The 18,780-nt window shown below is 46.8% G+C and overlaps 1 protein-coding gene across 9 annotated transcripts in view; it reads left to right on the top strand.

Annotated features, from left to right (window-relative positions):
- Positions 1 to 18,780, top strand: part of MYOCD (myocardin) — a 506,444-nt gene that overhangs the window by 456,379 nt on the left and 31,285 nt on the right. For all 9 annotated transcript variants that reach the window (XM_030535013.1, XM_030535015.1, XM_030535014.1 and 6 more), the window contains 2 exons: positions 6,156 to 6,231; positions 10,500 to 10,661. In XM_030535013.1, the coding sequence (XP_030390873.1) occupies positions 6,156 to 6,231; positions 10,500 to 10,661 (238 nt within the window). The remainder of the gene's footprint in view (positions 1 to 6,155; positions 6,232 to 10,499; positions 10,662 to 18,780) is intronic.

Here is an 18,780-nt window from a genome sequence, read left to right as displayed (position 1 = left end):
CTAGCCCAACTCAGGCACCTCCCAATACTGCTAATGGCAGAGATAAGATAAGTGGCCATTTCCAGAAATGTCTGAAAATGCCTGTGACTAGATAGTTTTTGGGGAACCATGTGAGCTTTCAAGCCCCCTACATTACACACTGGCCACCCCCAGCTAAACCTAGGGTATGTCCACATCTCGAGCACGGGGTGAATCGCAGCTCAAGAAGACATACTTGCACTAACTCAGAACAAGGTAGTGTACTAAAAATAGAGTGCAGCAGCAGTGGCGTGAGCCACAGGAGGGGCTAGCCTTACCACTCAAGACCATGGGCATGAACTCTGGGTGGATAGCCCCTCTCACCATGCATGCTGCCATGACTGCACTATTTTAGCATGCTAGCTCAATCAGAGCTAGTGTGAATATGTCTCCTCCAGCTGGCAATCACACCTCCAGCTCCAAGTGTAAACACACCCCTAAGAGGGTCTCCAGGGTCCACACAGCTCTCCTGTTTGCCTGGGGCCCAGTTCAGAAAGCACACAGTCCAAGACAATAGGCTAGAAAAATACATACAGCAAGGAATAAGATACCCTGCAGTGCTGACAATAGACAACAAACCTCTGCTATGCTGATATATCAAGTACATTGCATTGATTCCATTGCATCAGTCCAAGATAAACTAATCCAAAATTATCCCAATTTTCTCATTTGGTCTTTGAGCATGTTTTTCTTCATCCTCATTTCTTTGCCCATATCATATTCATCAATAGTTGGTTCATGCTGCATACAGAGAAATAATAGTAGCATGGCACATTAAGAGGAAAATACCTTGTTTTAAATGGTTGGCTCTGGCTGATGTGTAAACAGAATAGAGTAATTCATTCAGTTACTCTAGGAGAGATTTGTTTTCAGCTACTTGTATAGGCACTTTATGTGAAGGAGTTAACTTGAAACATTTGGGAGTGTTCTTGTGAACTAACATATTCTAGGTACTTGCCCTTTGTCTCCTACGATCATAAATGACTAATGTAAGAAACAAAACACTCCTATGAAAAATGTATATGTTTAGGAAATTTCAAGCAATTTAAAGTATCTTTGAAGCGTCGTATATTTTATTGTTCAAGTATTCATTAATGTCTCTCTGTCTCGCCCTTCAAAGGCTTCCATTGGCTGCTTGCCTGGGGGAAGAGGGAAGGATTATGAGTGGGATGCCCAAAAATGTCTTTGTTCTCAGAGCATGCTAAAGAGCACAATGCAGGACAAAAATATACTCCTGTTTATAGGGATGCTCTTTGTTTAGGGCAGTAACCAGGAATTTCAGGAGGTTTGCTCGGTGCTTTCAGCTAAGCAGCCAATGACATTTTGGTTGCTTAGCTGAATCTTCTCCAAATTCCATTCTCTACAAACTTGGTCTAGAAATCTAACAACAATGGGTTATTTTGCATATCCCAATATTTTCTGCTTCCACTGATTCTAGAAACATCACAATAAAAGCATCTCCTGCCTTTGTGCCCCAGGTCACTTCTCCTACTACTTAGAACCAGGAAGGCCTGAGGGGAGCCAGAACTACAATAAATGTTAACGTTAATGCACAGTGGACTAGATGGTCCAAGGGGTTGTTGACAAATCTCTAGGTTAGAGATTCAAGTCTCGCTTGAGTCAGGAATCTGATGGCTATTTGGTAGCCTATAATATGAATTTAATTTAATTTAAATTTAAATCCACCACCTCCAGATACATTATTCCAAAGATCTTTCAGAGCACAGGATCTCACAGAACTATACACATGGTGTATAGTGACACAGTGACACCACTTAAACAAATCAAAGCACCAGAGAAACATGGATTCATAGGAATGTTGCACAGAATCAGATCTGCCACTCATCTAGTCTGATATGTTTTCTTTCACAGTGGCCAGTATTAGATGCTTCAGAGGAAGGACAATTCTGGAATAAGTTACAAAGGGAAAGTTTCTTCCTAATGTCAGTCAGTTTGTGCTCTGAACTTGAAGGCAGAGCAGGAGGTTAACACAAATCACAGAGTGGGGAATGAAGGAGACAGACTAGCAAAACTAATAGGATGTTCCAAATTCTTAGCCAGTCAGAAGCAGTAAACTCAATTTAGCACCTGTCTAGCTATGCTCAGCTTGCAGTTTACCGTATGAATTATGGAAGAGGTAAGTTTTGAGGAGGGACTTGGTGATGGCTTTATAAAATTTGACTAAGTGATTCCTCCATGCATCACAGGTAGCATGGGAGAAATCATGGGGAGGTAATAGGATTAGTCAGATCTTTGAAGTATTATGTTATTATGCGGGTACCACAGATACATTTCTCCAATGTAATGTAAGTGGGTGTTCTTATTACTCATATAATGCCTCATCCATTTTGGAATCCTCTTTTGGAAGCTCTTGCAGTCAGCAATATCAGCACCTGTATTTCCCCTCTGTGGCCCACCACAGGCACCTACTTTTAGGCTCCCAGCTCCACAGCTGACACTTCTCCCAGGCAGAGACCCACATCTCTCTCCCTCCTAACTGGGGGTTTTCCAACTGCACAGTTCCCCGCCTTCATCATGAGTTCCCCAGCAAGTCAGGTGGACTAGGCAGGCCAGCTTTGCTTTCTTTTCTCAGAGGCTATAAACAGCATAATTGCCCCAGTTAAAAGTCACCCTACAGCCTTTTCTAAGCACACATTTCTTCCTAAGGTGAAAGTAGTGTGGAGAAAACATATTTGACTCTAGTAGGAGTCTGTAGTTCAAACACCAACAAGAGTTTTCTGTGGTTATTAGTTCAAAACAGCTGTTAGCCCAGAACAAGCACACCTATGAATCTGTGCATCTCTCCATTACGCAGCTTTGGCCTTTGAGCCTTAAATTCCAGGAACAGGTAATCAGCAGATAATGATTCTTTCCACAGGACATAGCTTCAAAAGGCTGGATTTTTGCACAACTGGGGGGTGTGGCACATTTGCATTCATCTCCCTCTAGAGATTTCCTGGGAAACACACTTAACTTTGCTTGTCCTTAAAGTTCACTCTTGTTTGGCACATTGTTTCAGATAGTCCTTTGAAGCTCATAACACTTCCCAGGGTTTACATTGGCCATGTCTCCCCTCTAGAGGCATTACATGCAATTCCACAATAATACATAAGCTTTAAATTTTTTAATACAATGGACTCCAAGATACTTAAACTTAATTCAGTAAGATTTTTCAAGGATATTGCAAGAAATTGCCATATCTGTCACAATATCTTGTTGCAGAGAGTTCCACGGGTTAGCAACGCATTATGTAGAAAAACATTTCCTTTTATTAGCTTTGAATTTGCTGGCCTACCCTTGTTCTTGAGTTATGAAACATCATTCATTCTCCATACCACTCACTAGCTCATATGACCTCTTTTTATCTCCCCTCTAAACTAAACAGTCCTGTTCTTTTCACTCTCACCTGATAAGAAAGTCTTTCCATACCTCTCATCATTCTCATTGCCTGTCTCTGAACATCTCTCTTTCTGCTAGATATGTTGTTAGATGGAGTGACCAGAATTTAATACGTGATTCCAGGAGAGGACCTACCATGTATTTATAGAACTGCATAATTCTGTTCAGTGTTTCGCCATCCCATTTCTTGTGCTTTCTAATGTTATTATTATGGTTTTTGACTGTCTCTGCACACTGAGAAAAGATATCATTAAGCTGCCCACAGTGACACTGAGATGTTTTCCCTGAGTGGTTCCAATTAATTTACAACCTAGTAGGATCTGCGTAAATTCTTCTTTCCAATGTTTATTACACTGTCTTTGTCAACACTGAATTTCATCTGCATTCTTGCTACCCAGTCACCCAGCATGGTTAAGTCCCTCTGAAGTTCCTCACAGCCTGCTCTAATCTTAACTGACCTAAATAACATTGTGCCATCTGAAGCTTTTTCCACCTCACTGCTCCCCCCCTCCCGTTTTTCAGAGTACTAATCAGTACCTGAAATAACACCATCCTAGCACAGAACTTTGCGGCATCTCACTGTTTACCTTTTGCTATATGGCAAATTGACTCTCTTTCTTCCTCTGGACTGATTTCTGCATTTTAGACTGTTTCTAATCCTCCCTCAATGGTGGTGAATTTAATTATATTTTATAGTCACTATCACTTGGCAACTCAACTCTAGCTGCTTCTGGAACTTACCTCTATGTTACTTAGGACTCAGTTTAGCATAGTTTCTCCTCTTGTGTTCTCTCATTAAGGTGACAAGAAATTGCTTCTCTACATGTGGACCCGAAAGGCCAGATTTTCAAAGATATTTAGATGTCTAAAGATGCCGATAAGCTCCTAGTAGGAATTTCAAAAGAGAGTAGGTGTCTAACTCTCCTTGACTTCAAAGGGAGCTAGGCTTCTAACCTACTTAGCTGCTTCTGACAATCCCACCTGGCACCTATCTGCATCTTTAGGCACCTAAATACCTTTGAAAATTTGGCCTGAAGTGACATTTGATCAGTTTTTATGCGGGTACTAAGAGATCCATTATAACTCTTTTTGTAGGTGTAGTTTTTACTTTTGTCTCCCTCAGCACTGTTCATTCAATAGCATTTTCTTTAACTGGAGACTGGGAGTATCATTTCACTCATGTATTTGTATTCCTATTATTTGGGACTTGGATCTCCACAGATTCAACCGTGTGGTCCTCTCTACTCAGAGCTGGTCTCTCACGAGGTTCCATGGAATCTTTCAGATAGTGGGACTCCCCCATCTCTCTGACCTAATCAATCCTTCCTGTATAGTTTATAACCAGGTATTACAGTATCCCATTGATTATTGTCTTTCCACTGTTAAACAGAAATGCCACTTACATCGCAATCCTCTTGCAATGCTGGAAATATTAGCTCACCGGCTTTTGCTTCTAAGTTTCTTTCATTGATATCCAGATATTCGTAGTTGGTAAACTCTGAGTCATGGAATGGCCTTTAACTGATTGTCAGATAGAACTCTATTGGCTACTTCTGAAGGTCAATTGAATGACAATGACAAGCTGAAGGGGTAACTTGAGTATAATTGATATTTCCTACTGTAATAATACAATTAAGCATGTGTGTGAGTAGATGTGTATTTGTTAATATGCCTGTGCATCTGCTGTACCTTTTCCATTTGCTTTTATACTGATAGAGAAGAAATGATGTCTGCCAAATGAGTTATTTAGAAAGGATCTGGCATTTTCTGGGCATTCCAATAATACTAATTTGTCACTTGAGCTAAGATGTTTGTTTACTAAGTGCTGTCCCCAGTGAAAGTCTCACTGTGTATCAGTATCTATCTACATACCTATTTCTAAGTGTTGTTGTACCATGTTGGTCCCAAGATATGAGAGAGAGACAAAGTAGGTGAAGCAGGAATTGCTCCAGTAAAAGATGTTGCCTCACCTACCTTGTCTATCTATTTCTAAGGCATTTATCACCTTTGTATATAAGATGAGAGCATGACTTTGTCAGCCACGGCCATTCACAAAGTGGAATTCAGCAGTTAAGTGCAGAGCAACAGGACCTAGCAGCTTACATCAGGAAGTGCAGAGTACTCTGGAAACTGGGGAGGGGGATTTAGAAAGGCAGAGAGTGTCATTATCAGCACTGCAATAGCCAATATACCTCTTCCTTGCAAACAGTGTCAGAATCGGTACAGAGGGTCAGGCTCCTAGTTTTACATCTCATCCAAAAGCTGGCATTTCCAGCAGCATAGCATCCTTTCGCACCATGCTGGGGTGTGATTCAGCACCAACTCCAAAGGAAACATGCTGTGCTGTCTTGTGGGGGTAATTCCAAGCACTTACCAGTGAATAGTCCTCACACTTGGTGAACAGGGCTCCAGCAGACTTGACATACTGTCAGAACAGCTTGGGCACCAGCAGTGCTGGGGGACTTGAGGTACAGCTCTCTGGAGGCTTAAAAGGACACATCTTACAAGGGCCATCTGCTGAATTGTCAACATTGATTCCAAGAGTATCACTTTGTCTCATTGGGCATCTCTTGTCTGAGTGTTGGCTAGTAGTTGGGTGAATAAGGTACCACTTAACAGCTCACTTGGTGGAGAAAAGCAGTTATTCCCTCTTCCTACAAAAACACGAACAAATCCAATAGCTGAGCAGAAAGATCACCAGCTCTGGCTCTAACATTCTCTGTATTTCTGTTCTGCAGACTGAGGATTACCTAAAGCACAAGATCAGAAGCAGGCCTGAGCAATCAGACCTGGTCAATATGCACATTTTACAAGGTAAGACTGGATGAGCTGTTCCTCACATATTTGTAGATTTCTCCAACCCTTCATCTCTCTTGCAGCTCCAAATCCTCTGTTGCTTTCCTGTTTCTCTGCAAGATGCACTTTTAGGGTTACTTTGCCCCAGATCTTGATGGCAATCAGACTATGTAAAGGGCTTGTAGCACAAGGTATTTCATGTTGTGCCCAATGCAGCTCTCATCATCCATAAATAGGCATTGACAGCCTGGATCAGACCCGAGGTCCATCTAGCTCAGCATCCTGTGTCACAGTGGCTGGCACCAGGTCCATCAGAAGGATTCAGTCATTAGGAACATAGATAGCTGGTTTTGTGGTGACCGGGAGAAACACATGGTGACTTGCCTACTGAGAGATCTGCAACCTTTGCACTCAAGACATCTAGATAGTCTCAGAGGTGAAAGTAAACAGGTCCGGTACTAAGCCATGTTGAACTGCACCGGCTTCCACGGGGATTGAAAGGGCTTTGGGCTGCCTGCGGCTGCAGGCAGCCCAAAGCCCTTTAAATCCCAGCCGCAGCTCTGGCTGCTGGGCTGGGGCCAGGATTTAAAGGGCTCAGAGCTCCCCATGGCTGCAGGCAGCCCAGAGCCATCTGAATCCCAGCCGTGGCTCTGGCAGCAAGGCTGGGGCCAGTATTTAAAGGGCTCTGGGCTCCCCTCAGCGGCAGGAGCTCTGGGCCCTTTAAATCCCAGCCCCAGCCCCGCAAAGCTCGGGGTTCCAGGCAGCAGGAGCCCCAGGCCCTTTAATTTGCCCCTGAGCCAGTGGGGGGGGCTCCCAGCCACCTCTTTAGCTGGGAGCCCCTGGTTGATTTAAAGGCCCTGTGTGACGAACTGGGAAAGTTCTTAATGTTTTCTCTGAATACTGTATTGGTGCCTCAGTGTCCCCATGGCAGTTCTTAAGTATCTGGCAGAGCAAAGGGCCAGTGCACCTAAATGCCTGACACTCTGTCTCCTAGCAACTGATGGCCTGGGCCCCTCCCCTGCAAAGGTGCCAGCTGAAGGTGTTGGAGACAAAGGGATCAGGTGACCTCCTGGCCCGGGAAAGGGGCTGAGGAGAGAGGAGGGGCTGGGAGGGGTTGTTAGTCTGGAGCTGGCTGGGGTCAAGGGTGGAGGGCAGACCTGGGGGTCTGGCTCACTGCCCCCCAGAATGGACCCAGCCGAGGGGTCCGGTTCGCTGTATCTACAAGCTCTGTTTTAGACCCTGTTCCTGTCGTCGAATAAACCTCTGTTTTACTGGCTGGCTGAGAGTCACGTCTGACTGCAAAGTGGGGGTGCAGAACCCGGTGGCTTCCCCAGGACCCCGCTGGGGTGGACTCGCTGTGGGAAGTGCACGGAGGGGCAGAGGATGCTGAATGCTCCAAGGAGAGACCCAGGAGGTGAAGCTGTGTGAGCTTCTTGCCCTGAACAAGTCTGCTCCAAGGGAGAGGAGGCTCCCCAAAGTCCTGACTGGCTTGGTGGGGAGCAGTTCCAGAGCATCGCCCGGTGACTCCGTGACACCCTGGTTCTCCCAGCCACAGCTGGTGCCCCAGGGCCTTTAAATCTTGAGAGGCCACGCCTCCTCTGGGTGAGGCCATGCCCCCTCAGGACTCCAGCAGTACTAGTAAGTCCTGTAAGTTACTTTCACCCTGGATAGACTTATGTGTAGTGCTGGGGAGGAGCCGGTGGTTGTAGTATATGTAGACACCAGTGATATAGAGAAGGATAGAAGAAAGGTCCTGGAGGCCAAATTTAGGCTGCTAGGTAAGAGATTGAAGTCCAAGACCTCCATGGTAGCATTCTCTGAAATGCTTGCAGTTCTACATGCAGGGCCACTTAGACTGGTAGGACTACAGGAACTCAATGCGTGGATGAGAGATGATAGTGTAGGGAAGAGAGGTTTAGGTTATTAGGAACTGGGGAACCTTTTGGGAAAGGGGGAGCCTATACAGGAAGGATGGGCTTCACCTAAACCAAAATGGAACCAGATTGCTGGCACTTAAAATTAAAAAGGTCATAGAGCTGTTTTTAAACTAAGGGTTTGGGGGAAGCTGACAGGTGCAGAGGAGCACATTTTTCGAACAGACATATCCCTTAGGGAGGCTCTACTAATGGAAATACTGATCTGATGAGAAATAGTCAAATGAAAAAAAGAGTCCCATTCAGTTACATCACGTAATGGGAGATGGTTAAAAAGTGAATTTTTTTAAGTGCTTATATACAAATGCTAAAAGTCTAAATAATAAAATGAGTGAACTAGAGTGCCTCATTATTAAATGAGGATATTGATATAACAGGCATCACAGAAACTTGGTGGAATGGGGATAATCAGTGGGACACTGTAATACCAGAGTACAAAATATATCAGAAAGACAGAATAGATCGTGCTGGTGGGGGCATGGCCTATATGTGAAAGAAAGCGTAGAGTCAAATGAAGTAAAAATCTTAAACGAACCAAACTGTACAATAGAATCTCTAAGGATAGTGATTTCATGCTTGAATAATAAGAATATAGCAGTAGGGATTTATTATCGACCATCTGACTAGGATGGTGATAGTGACTGTAAAATGCTCAGGGACATTAGAGGACCGACCATGTTATTCTGGAACAGCTCCTGGGAGTCAATTCACACCCTACCTTTTTCTGAATTAATCTGGGAGAGTAGAAGCTTTGCAGAGTAGAACAGCTGCTAAGAGACTTTCATAAGGACAAATGGGGATGATTGGGGTGAACGACCGCTCACAGGATAGCATGAATTCAAATGTCCCATCAGGTCTGTAACAGGCTTTACAGCACACTATTGAGACTCTGAGGCTTGTGTTTTCCACAGCCTGAATTTCTTCAAAGAGTAGTTGTATTCGGAACGATAAGGATGTGCAGTGGTACCTTCAGGTCCAGAGAGGTCCCCTGACTTTACTGACTACAGCAGGTTGGTCACACTTTATATTAAGGGCCCATTTATAAATGGTTTGTAAAGGCTTAGTAAGTGTTCAATAGATATAAGCATGTTGCAGACAGTAGTACTATGTGTTTAGGGATGGTAGAAGATGTTAACGTCATGGTGATAAGCAATCTATTGACCTGTTGGACTTGGTGACAATCTATAACAATTGATTAACGACTTATTAAAATCTCTAGTAATCATTTACCAACTCTTTATAAACCATTTATCAGGGGAGCCTTAGGATAAAGTAAAACCAGTAAATTCTGCCTTTTTTTTCCTGTTAACCTTCCAGAGCCCATCCAGCTCTGGGAGAGGACTCTGAGAGTCATTGTTTCATAAAGTTTAAGGCCAGAAGGGACCAATATATCATCTACTCTGACCTCCTGCATAACACAGGCCATTACATTTTACCCTGTTACCCCTGTATTAAGCCAACAACTTGTGCTACACTAAAGCAAAATTTGTGCCTTCCAGAAAGGCATCCAGTCTGGATTTGAAGAGAGCAAGCGATGGAGAATCCATCACTTCCATTGGGATTTTGTTCCTATGGTTAATCACCCTCCCTGTTAACAATTTATGCCTTATTTCCAGTTTGAATTTGTCTGGCTAAAACTTCAGGTGTTTATGGCTGTTTCACTTTTCTCTGCTAGAATAAGAGCCCTTTAGCATCCAGCATTTTCATAGTACCCACTTCTCCACTGTAATCAAGTTACTTTCAATCTTCTTTCTAATAAACTGAACAGACTGAGCTCTGTACATCTCTCCCTGTACAGCATGATTCTCTCCAGCCTTTGAATCATTTTTATGGTTCTTTCTACACACTCTAGATCCTTGGATGCTGAAATATTAGAGTCTGTTCCCATTAGTTAGCAGAGCCAGTCCAGCTCGGGGAGAGGAGCTGCAGGAGCAGAATAGACTCCATCACCCCCACAATTTTTAACTAAATTTCATTGCAGACTGTTTATTGATCAGACAGAACCCAGCATAACTCTAGGGTCCCAGGCTGAGTTTGCACAGCTGGAATCTGGGGGCAGGGGGAGGAGGGAGAATCTTTTACTTGATAACTGAGAATTCTGACCTGGGGACCATTGAGAACCATGTGGAGACCCGCAATCCATCCCACACACAGTCCTATGTGTAGGGATTAGTCTAACAGCCAGCGTTCCAGGCTCAGAAGTGATCTCTCTCCATTTACTGCTCTAACCTGAAATGTGTTTTGTTTTGACTATGATCCCAGAAGGGAAATCTCGTTATCACTGAGCATTCTGTATCTAGAGCACAGGTTCAGCAGGACCTGGAACTGATGCCTTCAATTTTGGCCTTTTAGACTCAGCTGCAGAGGGGTCCATTCAAGCTACTCAGATGAAGCTGAAAAGAGCTCGACTTGCAGATGATCTCAATGAAAAAATTGCTCTCAGACCAGGTCCTTTGGAGCTGGTGGAGAAGAATATTATTCCTGTTGACTCAGCTGTGAAAGAGGCAATAAAAGGTAGGTCACAAGAGAAGCATGTCTTGTATCGCACGTGTGTGTACAGCACAGATTGATAAGGACACGATACATATAGTGCAGTTCTTAGATATGAGTCCGGCAGGAAGTTACCAGTATGAAGTTAAGAGCCATAACAGAACCTAAGTCAGTCCATATTATTTTCACTGAAAGCAGCCTCAACCAGCAGCGTGTATATTCTCCTCACCAGGTCTAAGAGGAGAAAGGAAGTTGTCAACTCCTCTCAGAAATGTCTCCCATTAAGTTGCCTTGGTAAGAGGCTAACATTTTCAGTCACCCCCCTGTGCAGTCAGCTTCCCCTCCACATGTGTTAGGCATCACAACCCAAATCCTACCCTCTAGCTAAGGACTAAGGAGGCGGCACAGCTTCTATCAGCTGGAGCTGGAAGGCCTCAGCATGCCCAGTCTCTTCCTACCATCCCTTCACCTCACTTGCCTGAAGCAGAGTCTAGTTCCCTTCTTTGCGCAGCCAGGGGACAGCTGGGGTAAGGAATCAGTTAGGGGTTGGGAGGCACCCCCACTGCATTAGTGCACAGCTACTTGGTTGGCATTTGCTTGGTTGGCTGGTTGGTTGGTTTTATGCCTCTGCCTGAAGTGCCAGGCAGTGGCCAGGAGGGCTGGGAGAATGAGTATGCCTGGTGATGGGGATGAGGGGTCGTGCTGTGTGTACCATGTGGGCCTGGTCCCCCTGCCTCTCCCTGGTGTGTCATTCCACTTAGCCCATGTCTACACTAGCAGGGGGTCGACCTAAGATGCGAATAGCGTAGCTGAAGTTGGCGTATCTTAGGTCGGCTTACCTGGCCGTGAGGACGGCGACGAGTCGACCGCTGCCGCTCTCCCGTCAGCTCCGCTTCCGTCTCTCGCAAGCTGGAGTTCCGGAGTCGATGGGGAGCGTGATCGGGGATTGATTTTATCACGGCTACACTAGACGCAATAAATCAACCCCAATAGATCGATCACTACCTGTCAATCCAGCAGGTAGTGAAGACCTGCCCTTAGACTTGTGCAAAGTGGGTGTAAAACAGTCCCCAGTCAGAGAGGTGGTGCTTTGCACTCACTCTGCACTGGTCTAACAGCCTCAATGCCCCAGGAAGGGATGAGTCAGGCCCTGTGTGTTTGCACTGCATTTCAGCAGTGCCCCAGGAGACAGCAGCCAGGCTGGGGCTGTTCTCTGATGCAGAGGCCACAAGACTCACGTTAGTGAACACAAGGGGCGTCCTCTCTTCAGGATGCTGGGGACACTCCCCCCTGCACCTCCTGGCTCACCTGAGACACACAGCTTTTCACCCTGGGATCTTGGTAAGGGCTAGCCCAGGCTGTGCAGTTAGGGCAGGGGTCAGCAACCTCTGGCACGCGGCTCACCAGGGTAAGCACCCTGATGGGCTGGACCAGTTTGTTTACCTTCCACGTCGGCAAGTTCGGCAGACTGCAGCTCCCACTGGCTGTGGTTTGCCACCCCAGGCCAATGTGGGTAGCGAGAAGCTGCGGCTAGCACATCCTTTGCCTGCACAGGTAAACAAACTGGCCTGGCCCACCAGGGTGCTTACCCTGGAGAGCCGTGTGCCAGAGGTTGCCGACCCCTGAGTTAGGGCCTGGACTGCTTGCTCTGGCACGCTAAGCTGCCATGCTGACTCACCAAGGGGATAAAGCCCACTACAAGGCCGAGCCCTTTCTGAGTGAAATGTACAGGGCCGCTTTCCACAGCCCCAGGGAGCCTGGCACTGGCTAGGAAATGCAGGTTGCAGAGCTCAAGCAGCTGCAGGGTCAGGACTGCTACTACCCTGTCAGCCTACAGATAGCACCTGTGGGAGGGCTGGTCCACACTACGGGGGGGAAAATCGATCTTAGATACGCAACTTCAGCTACGTGAATAACGTAGCTGAAGTCAAATATCTAAGATCGAATTACTCACCCGTCCACACCGCGCGGGATCGATGTTCGCGGCTCTCCCTGTCGATTCCGGAACTCCGTTGAGGTTGATGGAGTTCCGGAATCGATATAAGCGCGCTCGGGGATTGATATATCGCGTCTAGATTAGACGCAATATATCGATCCCCGAGCAATCGATTTTAACCCGCCGATATGGCGGGTAGTCTGGACGTGGCCGGAGGGATAGAGCCCAGCCCAGCCCAGCCATGCTGTCTGTTAGTATTTCCACAGGGGGCTGGTACTGTTCCAGACACCCAAATGAAAAGGCACTTTCAATCCTGCCAGAATCACTCCCAATACAGGAAGTATCTGGAAGAGAGAAACGAGAGACCCAGCAGTGACAGGCCAAGAAGGCTCATCTGTACTCAAGCCAGGCCCATCCACGAAGGGTCTGATCTAGCTCTGCTAGTCAATAACAGTCTTGCCATAGACTTGAAAGTGTCCCTGAGAGCTGGTCCCATGCAGCCCAAATTCCTTGTTCAATAACACTCAGTCCCTAATTGTCACGGATTATTTCCACAGGCATGCCAGTTACGTGTGCAGCCCAGTAAGAGCGTTCAGTGCCCCGGTTAGTGCTCAGGGTGAGCTGGAGCCAGTGGCAGGGGCTATGTTCACCAGGAACTTAGACCCTTTGGCAATATTGACTTTAGAATGACATAGGACATGGTGTGAGAAGCAAGAAGCCCTTTGACTCTTGGTTCGAATACGAACCCAGTATGTAGAACCTGAACTATTCCATCCCATGGCGAGCCAACTCAGCAGAGCACTGTCGAGCAGAGTGAAGCCTACAGGTTTCCCATGCTGTCACGTGCAGTGGTTTCCTTTCTTGGCCCCTGTTATTGTAATTGTTCTGGTCTTGGCATATCTGGTACCTTTAAGGCCCAGTGTTTCACTGGTCACATCACTATAGTTCAGGATCCAGCGTCATGCCCTGATTTCTCATGCTTGTAACTTTTTATTACACTAGCCTGAAATGTTCCAAGCCAGGTGCCTGTTTGAAGGGTTTTTCTTTTTTTTAAGCGGAGTTTAAGCAAAATCTCATTAGCCATTTTTAAATGATGGAAGAGTGGAAGAAACACATTTCCTACTTTATAAAAACTCCAGAGCCATGTCTTTGAATGCCACTGTGTCAGAAAGAACTGAAGTTTGGAGGCTGGAAGGTTGCTGGGGGAAAGAGTGCTCGAGGAGGGTTAGGGCCTTTGCCTAACTGGAGAACAGCCTATGGTAGGCACACTTGCAAAAGGCATCCTGGTCATGGCCTGGTCATTGGGATGTGCACACTAACCCACTTGGAGAGCACGGACTCCAGGGAACCCCCCGCTAGCATGACGGAGGGTGGTTTGGAAACCTGGGTCAGAGGCAGTGTTCATACTTTGCTCAGTTCCTGGCTCCTCTCTCGCCCACCAAGCAACACAAGAGCGTACAATGATCTCAAGCCTTAAAGGTGACTGACAACGGACAAGAACTTAGCTTTGTGCCCTGTGCCCTTCTGTGATGCATCAAGAGGGCCTGCAAGGTTTTTCTTCCCCAGCATTTTCTGCTTGTGGAATGTCTGGGATTTCAAGGGTTTTTCTACCACAGATGAGCCAACATGGGTCTGACTCTCTTCTCACTGACCCCAGCGTACATCAGGAATAAGTGGAGTTAGCTGAGCATAAAGCTGATGTGACCTCAGAATCAGACACCTGGCGTGGGACTTTTCTGAGCTTACGTTAACCCGGGCAAGTGTGTCTGAATCTTGAACAATGAGAGCTTTTCTCCTAAGTGCTTGTTAGGGGCTTGAATTAAATAGGGCTTAACAACCAAAAGTTTTAAAGGGTCTGAGTAAAAATGTCTTCCCCTGTTCAAAAGCTTAGCAATCATTCTCTTGTCAGGCCCTGCAATGATATCATCAGAGTATAAATATGTAAAACTACAATGGAGTGTCCTTAAAATCAGTTTAATCTAGTCTGGGCCCACCTGCACCAAAACATTTGAATTGTAATCCTATGATTATTGCCTGACATCACTACAGGGCAGAGCTGGGTTGTTCGGGTGCCTTATCTGTGCTTTGCCACATCTTAGCATCTTTGAATTTCTATTAAGAACTACCCAGATGATGTATTTCTTGGGTTTATAAACACTTTGTTTTAGAATAATTACAACGTACTGGTAATGAAGTTTTGCCCTAAATTAGTAATATGTGCTCTCAGCCTTAGCTCCAACTGATCACAGCTTGCATCTGGAAATTAATACCTTATTATTTGAGAAATCATCCATGGCCACATACTTCAAGAGTGTGGGCTCTAGCCAGCCTCAGCTCCTGCCCGCAGGAATGCAGGCTGAGGGCCTGCCTGATGCAGCAAGTCTTCCTGCAACAGGCCCAGAGGGGTGGAAGGTACCCGCAATCCCTACTTTAAGAAGGCTTGGAGCTAGCCGGTGCAAGTTTAAGGTGTCCTCCCAGAACACCCAGGAGACGGTTTGCCTGCTCTGGGTGCGAATCCCATCTGGGCACAGCAACCAGTGGGTCAATCTACCCTTTGCTGGCTGTTCAGCCACAAGGAGGCAGAGTCAAGGGCACATCTTTAAACAAACTTTCTGGGGTTCTTGAATGCTGAGAGCTGAACTGTGCAGCATGACACAATGTCAGTGCTTGCCTTTAGATTTATGTAGCAAAATGCCTAAGTCAAAGGAGCAGCACAGTGTGTTTGCCAGGTCCATGATTCCCCTGGGGCCTGCAGCCCAGGCTCAGACACAGAGCAGAGAGGAGCACTGCTATTCTGAAACGTTGAGTCTTTTGTTTTTGCAATACCAGAAAAATGATGGGGTTTAAAATTGTCTTACTGTAACCTTGGAATTTTAAATGTTTACACAATGGAAAGTATAGTTGTCATATTCATCTAATCACCTCCAATAGGGCAAAAGAAAAGTGCTGAAGCCAGTCTAGATCCCTAATGTCCCAGCAACGGGAGGTTGCCTGTGCTCCACATAGCTGAGGGGTGATCTAATAGTCTTTTTTTACTAGGTCCTTGTCATCACTCTGTCCAATGCACTCAGGAGGACAATACCCAGTGCACTAAAAACAGCCCCAAGCAAACACCATCCTGCCTGAGATTACAGCAGAGGCATGGGATCACGAAACAACATGGATAGCTGCAGATTGCTGTGAGAGCAAGAGAGATAAGCCGAGCATTCCCCTCTCCATGCAGACTCTTGGTATCAAGAAGTGAAGTAAGAGGCAGCACATTCCAGTCATGCTCTGGAATGCCATGTTGTCCCTGACTGAGGTCCCCTCAGCTCACTTGTTTGGTGTCTATCTCCTCTTGGAGGGGATTTAAATTCCTCCTAACTGCCAGCCCAGCTGTACGATTAGGAAAAACTATTTCACTAGGAGGGTGGTGCAGCACTGGAAGGGAGGTGGTAGAATCGCCTTCCTTAGAGGTTTTTAAGGCCCGGCTTGACAAAGCCCTGGCTGGGGTGATTTAGTTGGGTTGGTCCTGCTTTGAGCAGGGGGTTGGTCTAGATGACCTCCTGGGGTTTCTTCCAACCCTAATCTTCTATGATTCTTTGATACTCTGTGGCTAAGGATGGTAATGTGTTAGAATTTGATAGGGTTCCTTCAAAGCTCCAGATGGCAGGAAGACTGAAGGTGGATAATTTGCCATCCGCCATGCTATGTCACCCAGTTCTCAGGACAGCGCCAAGACAACAATTGTCACCGCCTATAAATCCTGCCTGTTGAGTCAGCTCTCAGCATTACAAAAACCCCACAGTATTTGTAGCTCCTGAGGCAATGTTTTGGCACATTTTGGTGCAACACTGCTCCATTCCCTTGCCTGTGCACCCTTCCTAGACCTTCCATGGTACTTAAGAATAAAAGGTGCCATTGGCTTCCACAGATTCCCACCAGAAAAACTCCCTTTCCTGGCCTTCCCAGAACCAGCAGCTGGTTCCATCAGGCCTAGAACAACCATTCTGTGTTACATGACACCTGATTTTGGTTTCTGGGTGTTACTGGCTCCTGCAGCTTCCCAGGCACATCAGTTCTTAAGGCTTGTGACAGAGAAATCCTTGCACTGACAGGGAGGGTGCAGACAGGCTGCCAGCCAGGTGCAATGGAGTATTAGATCCTCACAGAAGCTAGGCAGGCAGCACTTGCACTTCTGCAGGGAGCGTAGACTGTCTGCAGCCTAGAAATCACAGCCTGACAGCCTTGGGAGGGGAACACAGCCCATTGCTGGACAGGGACAGCAGCAGCTGCAGCAGGCAGATCCAGGGCAGTGCCCTGCAGGCAAGAGGATGGCATGGAGGGAGGAGCTCACTGAGACAAGGTTACCTCATTATCCCCCTCCTTGGCTGCCCTTAGGTTGAGGTTGAGGGGTTTGTTCCAATAGCTGGAGCCTTTGTGCTGAGGGTATTTGCACCCTGGAGTCCCTGGCAGCCCTATCAAACCACTTGTGTGTTACTCCTGCTACATAAGTGTTAGTGGGACTGGAGCCCTTCAAGCCCAGTGCTAGGAGCACTGCGGCTCATGTTTAGGAGAGCTGCCCCCCAGACCACTGGAGTGCATAGCCCGGGACTTAGCCAAGCTCTGCATTGGGGAAACCTGTAACTATGGTAACTAGCAATGCTCCTGTGGTATTTCCTCCCACCAAGTGCCTTGGGCAGATGAGCACAGACTCCAGGAGCTCCCCTAGTGGCTAGCTGGCAACAGCAGGGCCAGTGACTTGGCAAGTTATCCCACACACGATGGGGTCTCTCTCATCTGCTTTCTCCCTCCGGAGAACACACCCTGTGCAAAGAGAATGGGCGATAATGAAAGGAAAAGGTCAGAACACGACGAAGCATGTTGATAAGAAGCTGCACACTGCTGGGCTTGGAGCACGGACAGGTGGACTACTCTTCCCCAGCCCTGCCTCCTTCCCAGAGCTATCTGAGTGCAAAGCTGCATGATAAGACTGGGCAGCATATGACCGCAGCAGCAGTAATCCTTCTGTTACCCACCCTCCTGGCTAAGCCTTCCCAAGGGTCTTGCAAAATAGCCTTGCTTTTTCAGCACTTTGTTTATCAGCACAACCCTAGGATCAAGAGCTCTTGTCCATCTCAGTGTGGGACACTGCCCTGGGAATCCTCCAGAGGAGTGTCTGGACCAGGCTTTGTTGGGATTCCGGAAGCACAGTCAGTCATTTGGAACATTTCTTCCAACTCTTTGTACTTTGTGCAGAGAAGCTGGAGGGGAGGGACCTGGAGATTTGAGACCTTTGTTTGATTCAGTCCTTGGCTTCTCTGTGGAGGCTCCAGACAGGCTCAGTGCAGCCATCGGTTTTGTGATTTAGACATTTGTCCAGTGGAAGAGGACTCCTCACACACTATTTCACTGCTAGGCGCTAGCCCCTCTGGTGGGAACAGTTTCACATACCGCTGGATTCAAACCAACCCCCTAGGTAGGAAACACTCCCCCCGCCCCGAGCTATTACCCAAGTTGAGCAGTCCCGGTGTTCTCTGGAGATGAACAATACACTCATATTCTGCAGTTAAGCACCTCAATCTGTATTCAGGCTCATAACCCCACAGCCTGATTTGCAGAGGTGTTGAATACCTGCAGCTCCCATGGATTACACTGGGTACAGCAGGGGGCCTATTACACTATTTCCCAGGCTCCAATTGCCTAGCCAAGCTCCTAGGATCCCCCACTTTCCCTAAAGCCCCTCAGCCAACATCATCCCATTCACTAGAGGGGAGCAGAATCACTGTGCTGCATTTGCTCACAAGAATGTCACTCACTGGTGTGCTGCCTCCACGACATACCCAGTCAGGCCAATGAGAGAGCAGGAGCCTGGATCACCATATTTTTGCACATCCATGTTGGGGAAGAAAAATATTAGGGCTTTATGACTGAAATGCCCCAGGTGTCCAGGGCCTGATCTCCACAGCCTGCTCTGGAGCAGATGGATACAAATGGGAAACAGACAGACACATCTGAAATAAAATCAGATCAAAGGATGATAACCGAATAAGCCAAAATCCCTCTGTAGCGTAGAGATTTCAATGGGGCAGGTTTTTTAAAATCTCTCCCTACTGCCCTCTGTGATGCTCTTCCCAGTTCCTCTACATGAGCCTGCAGAGCACTGTTCTGTGGAGCTCCTGCAGTCTGAGCAACTTGCCTGACCACTGCCCTCATGGACCCTCCATC

Source organism: Gopherus evgoodei, chromosome 15, assembly GCF_007399415.2.
Source record: "Gopherus evgoodei ecotype Sinaloan lineage chromosome 15, rGopEvg1_v1.p, whole genome shotgun sequence".
Taxonomy (NCBI): domain Eukaryota; kingdom Metazoa; phylum Chordata; order Testudines; family Testudinidae; genus Gopherus; species Gopherus evgoodei.
The sequence above is the reverse complement of the archived record's forward strand: the minus strand, read 5'-3'. Positions and strand labels throughout refer to the sequence as shown.